At 43.2% G+C, this 11902-nt stretch overlaps 1 protein-coding gene across 1 annotated transcript in view; it reads right to left on the reverse strand.

Annotated features, from left to right (window-relative positions):
• The window catches only part of Rap2l (Ras-associated protein 2-like), a 248898-nt gene extending 237522 nt beyond the window's left edge, over positions 1 to 11376 (reverse strand). The window contains exon 1 of the mRNA XM_080278496.1: positions 11026 to 11376. Within this exon, the coding sequence (XP_080134622.1) occupies positions 11026 to 11376 (351 nt within the window). The remainder of the gene's footprint in view (positions 1 to 11025) is intronic.
• Between the last annotated feature and the right edge of the window lie 526 nt (positions 11377 to 11902).

An 11902-nucleotide genomic window follows, 5' to 3' on the forward strand; every position in this document is an offset into this window, starting at 1 on the left:
ACTGATTAAATTACTAGAATAAGACAAGGATGGCAAAGAATATGGCTGCAGGAATGAGTCTCCTTGATTACTATTTAAAATCGACCGTAGAGTATGAACCGGAATGCTTTTCGACCGTCTACTGAGGTGAATGGGGTCAGGTATATTTATGAGGTTGGAACAGATGCTTAACAGACAGACATACAGACGTACACTGATTAAAGAAACACTGAGAAAAATATAGAAGAAAGACAAAAGACATAAGATGAAGAATGGCGAATCATAAGAAGGAATGGAAGAGGAGAGGAGGAGGAGGAAATGTAGAGGAATAGGAGGAGAAGGAAGAGGAGAAGGAGGAAGAAAAATGGAGGAAGAGGAGGAGAAGGAAGAAACGTGGAAGAGGAAGATGGAGGAGGAAGAGGAGGAAAATCGTGGGGGAGGAGGAAGAGAAGAGGAAGAGGAGGAGAAAGGATACCGTACAAGTTTCGTAAGAGATGGAAGAGGTTGGTCATGTGAAACGGGGAGAGAGAGAGAGAGAGAGAGAGAGAGAGAGAGAGAGAGAGAGAGAGAGAGAGAGAGAGAGAGAGAGAGAGAGAGAGCTGACATCACCTGGAAGGACTGAGAGTTTATGGTCCAGCCTTAAAGAGCATGGATGTTATATGACTCTCTCTCTCTCTCTCTCTCTCTCTCTCACACACACACACACACACACACACACACACACACACACACACACACAACTATACTATTTCTCTCCATTATCTCTCTCTCACACACACACACACACACAAAACTACACTATTTCTCTCCATTATCTCTCTCTCTCTCTCTCTCTCTCTCTCTCTCTCTCACACACACACACACACACACAAAACTACACTATTTCTCTCCATTATCTCTCTCTCTCTCTCTCTCTCTCTCTCTCTCACACACACACACACACACACACAAAACTACATTATTTCTCTCCATTATATATATCTCTCTCTCTCTAACCAGGAAATTTATAAGGCACAGAGATGGAAGAAACACAGCTACCTAAGTAAGAGACACACAAGGAAGGGAAGGAAGGAAGGAAATAAGTCCGTAGGTAGGTAGGTAGGTAGGTAAGTGGGGTAGGCAGATAAGTAGGGCTGGTAGGCAGGCAGATAGGTAGGTAGACAGGTAAGTAACAATTCATTCATTTTAACTACCGTACGTGATGTTTGTCATTTTGCAGCTTATTTCCCGTAGCTCAATGGTAGGATAAAACAAATCTCTAGTTCCTTTCCACAGCACTTCTTCGTGACTAGTATCAGTGTTAATCGTGTTAATCTCTTGTTACCAGTATAGCTCAGCACTGAAGACGGACAGAAGGCCATTTTACGCCTAGTCAAAGTGAACAGAGTATAGACAGATAAAAGGGGTGAAAGAGCAGGTAGAGGTAATCTTGAGGTGAAGACTCGAGAATTAATGACAGGTAATTTACACAGGTGAAGGTGAAAGCAGGTAAAACAGGTAAAATGACGAAGTAGTTGGGAAATGGCTTAGAGATTATTGTTACTGATTATGGTGGTAGGTGGTGGCGACCATCATCCACTCACTTAATGTAGTGCTGCCTACTTCTTCCTCAGCCTTTATCATTCTTTTTCTGTGCATGCCCTCCTCTCTCCCTGTTTCTCCCATTTTTCCCGTCACTTCTTATTGCTTTTTTTTCCTTTACAGGTGGCTTTACATTGAGTGACAAGCCAAATGGTTTCCTGTAAACCAAGAAACCATTTACAACGCTGGGTGGTAACCATCTAACCAAACCATACGTGCTCCCTACGTGTCAACAAGTGGGTTGGTGGAGGGTTAGTGCCCTTCCCCGTAAAACAAATAACTCAAAGTCAAATGGCCACTCCTTACGGAATTATGGTGTCTGGCAACAGACAGATATAAATTACCATGAAAATATTTACATTAGTTATCAATATGTAAATAATTTCAGGTAGTTTACGCAGGTGAGGGTGAAAGCAGGTAACAGGACAGGTAAAATGGATAGCGTGTTAGGAAATGACTTTGAGATGACTATACAGATTACAGATGAGTCTTAGAGATGATTTTGATATTGCTATAGAGTTATTCATATCACTCACGGTATATAAGTCATGCTAATTAGTTAACAGGTGAAAAAGACAGCAGGTAACACAGGTAAAATGGATAGCTCTTGGGAAATGACAAATGTTACTATAAAGATTAGTTACAAAGATTATTGTAAGATTATTATTACTTAAGGTATGCAAATCAAGCTAATTATTTAACACAGGTAAAAAGGGAAGCAGGTACCAGGTAAAATGGATAGCCTCTTGGGAAATGACTTAGAGATGACTATAAAGATTAGTCAGAGATTGCTACAAGGTTATTCATCTTACGGTACGCCCTTAAATAATGACAGGTGGTTAAAGGTGAAAGTGACGACAGGTAAGAATGTACAGGTAAAATGGATACCTAACTGGGAAACGACTTAAGAGATTACTATTACATATTCAGATTACCCAAATTACCCAAAGATTACTTACATTACTTATTTAAACACAGCCAGCTAGTTAACATAGGCTTAGGTGAAGGCTAGTAAAAGTAACCTACACAATATGGACTCAGCACCGTAAATTACTAGGAAGTTATTTAGACTTCTATTACAGATTACCGGTACTTAGAATATATATATATATATTTTTTATGTAAGAAAAAAGGAACCAAAGGCCGGGAGCACGCAAAATTGTTCCCTCCAAGAAAAACAAAAACAAAACAGAGAGCCACATTCAAGATCCGTTCATTTCGAGATGCCTGGACACACTGCGTTTGAATGACTGGAGATCATAGGCAGTTGGAAATACCAGACTGTGGGAGACAATAAGATTACATTACGTTGGCTGGCATGTTTATATTTTAGATTACTGAGATGAGTCAGGCCTATTATATTACAGGAAGGCTAGTTGACCTTTGAGTATTTAAATATCTTAGTAGGCCTACCGTACTAATAGCAATACCGGCTGGATCTGTTGACATTACCAGTGAAGATAAAGAAATGTGCTCCATCCTAAATAATTATTTCATATCAGTATTCACCAAGGAAAATCTAAGCCTGGTCCCTCAAGCAGCAAATATTTACCATGAGAATACGGAAAATATTCTTAGTAAAATAACCATTAGTAAGGAGGACGTATTGAAAGAAATTAATAAGTTAAAACCTCAAAAATCGCCAGGTCCGGACGATATATATGCAAAAATTATAAAAGAAACCAAAGAAGAATTATGTCACCCACTTTTAACGTTATTTAATGACTCTTTAAGTTCAGGAGAAGTTCCAGAGGCGTGGAAAACCGCAAACGTAGTGCCCATCTTTAAAAAGGGTGATAAATCAGCTGCGTCGAATTATCGTCCGATAAGTCTAACGTCAATAGTAGGAAAAATGTTAGAGTCAATTTTGGCAAATAAGATTAGAGAACACTTGAAAAATTTAATCTTATAAACGAAAGTCAGCACGGATTCAGGCAAGGACGATCCTGCCTCACAAACTTGTTGTCATTCTACTCGGAGGTCTATGAAGCAGTAGATAGCAATAAAGCTTATGATGTTATTTATCTGGACTTTAGTAAAGCTTTTGATAGGGTCCCACACGAAAGGTTAGTTAGAAAGGTTCGAGCACACGGTATAGACGGCGATATCTTAAAATGGATAGAATCCTGGCTGAAAGGACGAAAGCAGAGAGTATTAATAAATGGAACTAAGTCGGACTGGGGATTAGTAACTAGCGGTGTACCACAGGGTTCAGTACTCGGTCCCTTATTATTTATCATATATATAAATGATCTAGACTTAGGAGTCAATAGCAGCATCAGCAAATTTGCCGACGATACAAAAAATAGGGCGTATCATTAACTCGACTGACGATTGCCATAACTTACAGAAAGACCTCGATACATTGTCCAAATGGTCTAAAACTTGGCAAATGGAATTTAACGTTGAAAAATGTAAAGTACTTAACGTAGGCAAGACCATTGGAGATACTAAATACAGCTTAGATAACAAAGAAATTAGCAAATCGGAATGCGAGAGAGATCTAGGAGTTATGATTAGTAACGACCTTAAACCTAGGCAACAGTGTATTAATGCGAGAAATAAAGCAAATAGGGTCCTAGGATTTATTTCGAGAAGCGTGAGTAATAGATCATCTAAAGTAATACTAAAACTTTATCTAGCATTAGTAAGGCCACATTTAGACTACGCAGTACAATTTTGGTGTCCTTACTATAGAATGGATATTAATTCGTTAGAAAATGTACAGAGAAGAATGACTAAAATGATACATGACGTCCGGAACCTGTCATATGAAGACAGACTAAAAAGACTAAGTCTGCATTCGCTAGAGAGGCGTAGAGTAAGGGGAGACTTAATTGAGGTGTTTAAGTGGATGAATGGTATAAATAAGGGAGATATTAGCAAGGTACTTAAAGTGAGCATACAGGATAGAACTAGAAATAATGGTTTCAAACTAGAAAAATTCCGTTTCAGTAAGGAAATCGGTAGAAATTGGTTTGGTAATAGAGTAGTAGACGAATGGAATAAGCTACCTAGTAAAGTAGTTGCTGCCTCTTCCATTGAGAGTTTCAAGCATAGGCTAGATAAGCATATGACAAATAAGGGGTGGATATAGAATAAAGAAAATCTTATAACCAATACTAATTCAAAAAAATTTTCTTTTCAGGTTACACTATGATAGTCTCTATTCTCCTTTCACACTTTCCTGTAAAATGTCCACGCCAGTTTTTCTATACGGCGTGGTGTTCTTTCTGACTTTTTCCTGCCGGCTTCGGCTGGAGGGTTTGGAGGGCGGGGGAGAGCCTTCTTCTTTGCTGTCCTTATCTCATTCTAGTAGTTCAGTTACTCTTCTAGGAGCTGCCTAGCATGGGCCAACCGGCCTACTGCAGTTATCCTCTCTTCTTATGTTCTTATGTTCTTATGTTAGGGATTAATTTCTTCTCATTTTTTCTATACTGCGTGGTGTTACTTTTCACTTTTTTCTGCCAGTTTCAGCTGGAGGGTTTGGTGGGCGGGGGAGAGCCTTCTTCGTTGCTATCTTTGTCTTATTCTTGTAAGTTACTTGCAGGAGCTGCTTAGCAAAGGCAAACTGGGTTTTGGTGCCTTCTTCCTTGCATTAAAAAAGAAAAAAAAAAATGGCCTACTACAGCAATCCCCTCTTTTATGTTCTTTTTGCAACACCCTTCGTCGAACAGACATCATATAAACAACCATGGAAACTGAGTGGCAACCCAAAGATAAGATGAGATTATGAGACAGTGGACCTGGTTACTTTCTTCAATCTGACACGAGGAAATGTGAGATATCTTGCTATGGCTTCAGAGCTCTTACCAAGGCCCTCCGGATTTCACGCAATCATAAGGGTATTTGGTGCCGTGTTAAGTGGAAATAGCCCAGTTCCGTTAGGTGAAAACGAATCCACTACAACACAGACACACACACACACACACACACACACATGAAAACAAAACAAACCCACTATGGTACCGGTAGTAGTAAGAATACACACACACACACACACACACACACACACACACACACACACACACACACACACACACACACACACACACACACACACACACATACACACAGGGCGGGGGTGAGAATACGAGAGAGACCAGCCTCCACCATACCCACACTGGCATCTTCCCTATCCCCCTTCCTCTTTCTGTCCCCCTCCCGTGTCCCCCTTCCTCTTACAGTCCCCCCTTCCCCCACCTCCAATTACAGAGTACCAAGGGAACGACTCTCTCTACCCTGGGGCATACACACCCATCTTCCCAAGCCCCTCACACGTCATTCCCTATTTAAGATGGTAAGGAAGGAGTTTCATCATCTTAGGTCCATTCTTACAAGTACTAAAATGGTAAGTAAGGAGTTTCAGCGTCTTGGGTCCATTCTTATAAGTCTGTCTATCTATCTATCTATTGCCAGACGCCTTAATCCCGTAAGAGGTGGCCACAAGCAAATCGCCTCCATGTCGCCCTGTCCCCCGCCATTTTACAACCCTGCTCCCAGCTCACATCCCCTTCTCTCATATACCTCTTCACTCCATCCCTCCATCTCATCGTTGGCCTCCCCCTCCCTTACAAGTACTATGCAAATTTCTGAGTGTTTCTGTCAATGTGGCCAAATTCCCATCCTATCCACTCGAATTTTTCATATTAAAGCCTTCTTCTCTGCTACCTTTGTCTTATTCTAGTAGTTTAGTTACTCTTGTTGGAGCAGAGAGAGAGAGAGAGAGAGAGAGAGAGAGAGAGCAGTAGGGGGTGAATGGAGACAAGACAGTTGTGGTGGACTGACAGAGTTTGTGGTGAGAGACAGTAGTTATCCTCTCTTCTTATGTTCTAAAGTTAAATCTAGAACCGGGAATACGCCTCCTTATCCCCAAACTCTTTCTCGGTCTCCCTCTCCTTATATGTCTTATAAGAATGTTAATGTAAGAAAATAATAACAAGCAAATATTAAGGTGTACCTGGTATATGACGCAAAACAAATCGCTAAAGAAGAGGTGCTAGGGGAGACTTGTAAGGCCACGATTCACACACTTGCCTCAGTCTTCATGTGACTTATAAAATCTGTTGTAAAAAAAAAAAGCGCAGGTAAATATTAAGGTGTGGACTACCTAATACACAAAATAAATCGCTGAAGAAGTGGTGACAAGGGAGACATCTAAGCCCATGATTCCAAGGGGGGGGGTTATAGGCAGGGAGATGAGGGCAGTGGATCGGTGCCACCACATGAAGGCGTCCCTCTCTTGCATGTATTACCACGTACGAGAAATTAATAAGGTGTACCCTATAATGTAACGCAAAATAAATCGCTAAAGAGAGGTGCTACGGGAGACTCTAGGACCACCATGTACACACCTGTCTCAGTAAAATGTAATCTATATATGACGCAAAAGTAAATAGCTAGAGAAAATGAGTTAAGGGAGAATCCACACACCTGCCTCAGTAACGATCGACCTCTCACCTTTATAACTAATGGAGGGAAACAGGAAAAAAGGTATGCCGTTGTCTTACTCCCCTCCCCCCCAAATCACCCCCTCCCCTCTCCCCCTTCACTTTCTCCCTTTCCAATCCTCCCCTCCCCCTCTCTCCCTCATCTCCTTCGCACCTCTCTACCCTCCTGATTTCTCCCCCTCCAATTTCTATCCTCCCTTCCTATACCTTCAACCTCTCTCCTCTACCCTTCACTTCCTCACCCATCATTCCTCCCCCCTTCTCTCCGTCTCACCCCTCTACCCTCATCATTTCTCCCCCTCCTCCCTTCCTTTACCCTCCATATCTTTATTCCACCCAGCACTTTCTCCACTTCCCCCTCCATTCCCTTCCTATCTGGTCTTTCCTCCCTTTCTCCATCTTTACATTCCATTCCTCCCTTTCAATCCTTCCACCTCCTCCCCCATCCATTCATCCCTCTCTCCCGTCTCCCTCCCACATTCCCTCCCTCATCCATTCATTCTTCCCCTGCCCTCTACCCTTCCCCTCCCTCACTCCCTCCCCCATTCATTCCTCCTTTCCCCTCCTCCATTTCCATTTCAGTCCCTCCCCCAGCCTGCTCCATCTTCCTCTCTGTTCCCTTCTACTCCCTCCCTCCCCCTCCTCCACTCTCCATTTCTTAACCCCTTCGTTCCAGTAACTTATTCTATTATATTCATTAACTTCACACGATTTTATTTTGCTTAGGAAGATAGATATAGAAATACGGGTCAGATATAGGGTAGTCAATAAATAACGCTGCTTTGCCACCCTGCTCTCGTGTTCCGAGTTACCAATTTACCCTGCATCATTCACTCATTCATTTCCTACTCCCACAACCTCGCCATCATTCATTTCAAACTCCTAAACCCACAGTCTCATTCTATGTCTACCCCACATTATTCACTCATTTCCTACAGCCACACCCACGTCCACACCTGCAGACTGAGCCGTATATCCTCCTGTGCATCAATGTCTACCCTCCACCATTCATTCATTGACTTCCTACTCCCACATCCACGCCCAATGTCTTCCCTACAACATTCACTCATATCCTACTGCCACACCCACGCCCACACCCGCAGACTAAGCCGTTTATTCTCCTGTACATTAATGTCTACCCTGCATCATTCATTCACTTCACATCCTACTCCCACACCCAAGCCCAATGCCTTCCCTACAACATTCACTCATTTCCTATTCCCACTGCCACACCCACGCCCACACCACCAGACTGAGCCGTACATCCTCCATTAACCCCTCGAAATTGGGAATACTTTTTAAGCTGAATAAAATCGTCTGGATGTATGAGGAAACAAAAAATGCGCCATCACAATGAAGGGGTTAATTGCCTCCCCCAACACCCTCCACTTCTCTAATCCCTCCCCATTCTCTCCCCTCCCTCCACTAATCCTACCTTCTCTCCACTCCTTCCCCTTCCACCTTCTCTTCCTCCTCCTCCTCCTACTCTTCCTCCTCTTCCCCTTCCTCAACTCTTCCTATGCGATATTGAGGCATATTTTTCTTCTAAGTGGCTGCTGACGATTTTCTTCAACAACTCCTCCTTTTCTTCTTCCTCCCTCTTCATCTTCTTCCTCCCTCCTCCTCTTCTTCTTTCTCCCTCTTCATCTTCTTCCTCCCTCCTCCTCCTCTTCTTCCTCTTTTTCTTCTTCTCCCTCCTCCTAATCCATCACCTTCCTCTATTCCGTTCCCACTTCAATTCAACCCCGACTCCTTAGTCTTCCCCTCTTCCTCTCCCTTTGTTCTCTTCCCCTCCCTCCTCCCAAACCCACTCCTTCCTTCTTCCTTCCCCTCTCCTACTCTTCCCTCACCTTCATCTACATTCCTCTCTCCCCCTCCCATCTCGCAACCCCACTCCATCCTATCTTTCCCTCACCTCCCTCCCTCCATCTCTTCCCCTCTCCCACTCCTTCCTCTATATTCTTTTCCTCCCCCTCCCTCCCCTACCCCACTCCCTTCCTATACCTTCCCCTATACCCTCCTCCTCCCTCACCTCATCTTCCCCCCCCCCCGGCTGTGACCCCTTCTGGAGACGTTAGGGCAGTTCCAGGAAGCAATAAACCCCCCTGCACGCACACGCACACGCAATCAATCTGTGTACACCTTCACTCGCACACGTGCCTATTTTTACACACAGGCTTTGATACAACCAAGGCACGAACACACACACACACACACACACACACACACACACACACACACACACACACACAGCTTTCTATTTGTACACACATGCACATAAGTAGCTATTAATAACTCATACACGCTCGAGCCATCTATCTCCTTACACACACACAGACACATACACACACACACGCAAACAAACAGACACACACACACACACAGACACACACACACACACACACACACTCTTCAAATCATCAACATCCTTGCATATCATTATTAACAACCCCTTCACACACACCCACACCCACACACACCCACACACAGGGACCAATTTACGCACACATCAAAATACACAATTACACATTAGTATAACAATATAATTAAACTTGCAATGAGATTCCATTCAGTGTACCATCCAAATGATTATACATGGTGATAAAGTGTGTGTGTGTGTGTGTGTGTGTGTGTGTGTGTGTGTGTGTGTGTGTGTGTGTGTGTGTGTGTGAGAGAGAGAGAGAGAGAGAGAGGAAATGAGCGATGAGTGAGAGAGGAGGTGACCCTTCCTTGATCCCAGAGGCCTTCCTGCTCTCTCTCTCTCTCTCTCTGAATGCCTTACTCTTCTAATCCTAAGCAGTCTCTCTCTCTCTCTAGCACAAACTTCCTCTCAATGCCTTCTTTCTTGATTCTTCTCTCTCTCTCTCTCTCTCTCTCTCTCTCTCTCTCTCTCTCGCGTTACTTTTCCTCCTCTCAATATGTTAATCTCCACCTTCCTGCCTTTCCTTTCCTCTTGCTGACACACACACCCACAGGAAAAAAGCAACACACACAGGAAAAACAGTAGGATAATACAGATGCAATCGGTGTTGCTGAGAATGTGTTGCAAAACGATGGAGACGAAACACACACACACACACACACACACACACACACACACAGTAGGATAATACAGACCCAATTGGTGTGGTGAGAATGAGGTGTTGCCCAACGACTGAAACGACACACACACACACACACACGCGCAACTTCCTCTTGCTCTCACGGTCCTTAGCAACATTTCATTCTCTCTCTGTCTCTGTCTCTGTCTGTCTCTCTCTCTCATAATTACACTGTGTCAATCATCGCTTACCTTTTTTCTTTACGGTAATAGGGATCTGTTTAAAACGCACGCTGTATCAACCCTATATAAATCAACTACAAGACTAAAGTGTAATTTATTAGTTTTTTTTACAGTGTTACCTACCTTGTGTTCAACATTTTTCCAGCCGACAACGAGGTAGTAGGCAACAGAATATGCAGGACAAAGAAAATGGGATGAACAGAAAACGAAGGACGAGGTAAATGGGGTAAACAGAAATCAGACACAGAAAATGGGGTAAACAGAAAACGGATAAAGAAATTGAAGTAAACAAAAAAGGATAAAGAAAATGGGGTAAGCAGAAAACGAAGGACAAAGAAAATGGGGCAAACAGAAAACAAAGGACAAAGAAAATGGGGTAAACAGAAAACAAAGGACAAAGAAAATGGGGTAAACAGAAAACAAAGGACAAAGAAAATGGGGTAAACAGAAAACAAAGGACAAAGAAAATGGGGTAAACAAAATGAAGGACAAAGAACATGGAAGAAACAGAAACGGACACATAAAATGGGGGAAACAGAAAACGGACAAAGAAATTGGGGAAAACAGAAAACAAAGGACAAAGAAAATGGGGCTAACAGAAAACGAAGGACAAAGAAAATGGAGGACACAGAAAACGAAGGACAAAGAAAATGGGTAAACAGAAAATGAAGGATAAAGAAAAGGACAAAGAAAATGGGATGAGGAGAGGAGAAAACATGGGGGGAACTTTACCTTGTTGGCTACGAGGAGGATGGGGACGCGGTCTGTGTTCTTGACGCGTGTAATCTGTTCCTTCATGCCCTTGATATCCTGGAAGGTCTGGTGGTTGGTCATGGAGTACACCACCACGAACCCCTGCCCGTTGCGGATGTACAGGTCCCGCATCGAGGCGAACTGCTCCGTACCCGCCGTGTCTAGAATCTCCAACACGCAAGGGGACGTATCCACTTCGATCTCCTTGCGATAGAAGTCCTCGATGGTTGGATCGTACTTTTCCATGAAGCACCCAGAGACGAACTGCACCGTCAGGGCCGACTTCCCCACCCCGCCGGACCCCAAGACCACCACTTTAAACTCACGCATTGTAAAGCTTTTCTAACACCACACATTCACCGTATCCTCACTACCACACCGCCCGCCACCACAGCACCACCACCACAGCGAAGGCAGTAGCTGAGCCCCCCTTCCACCTGCTCCACCACAGCCACAGCCACCACCACACCGCCGCCACCACCGCCGCCGCCACAGAGGGCACAACTCTGCCGCCCTCACGTGGTGCTATGAATGAGTTGCTTCACCTCACACAGCACGCTCATCATCACAAACACCTCCTGGAAAAAAAACACAAACACATTAATAATAAACATCATTTTAAACACGCTCATCATCACAAACACCCGGAAATAAACACAAAAACACTAATAATAAACATCACTCTATTACATGCTTATCATCACAAACACCTCCTAAAAATAAACACATAAACACATTAATAACAAACACCATTTTAATACACGCTCATCACAAACACATCTTAGAAAAAAACATAAAACATTAATAATAACACTCTTAGAAAATAACACATAAACACATTAATAATAAACATCGT

Source organism: Coenobita brevimanus, chromosome 73 (assembly GCF_032717465.1).
Source record: "Coenobita brevimanus isolate Jiangsu-jjx chromosome 73, ASM3271746v2, whole genome shotgun sequence".
In the NCBI taxonomy this organism is placed as follows: domain Eukaryota; kingdom Metazoa; phylum Arthropoda; class Malacostraca; order Decapoda; family Coenobitidae; genus Coenobita; species Coenobita brevimanus.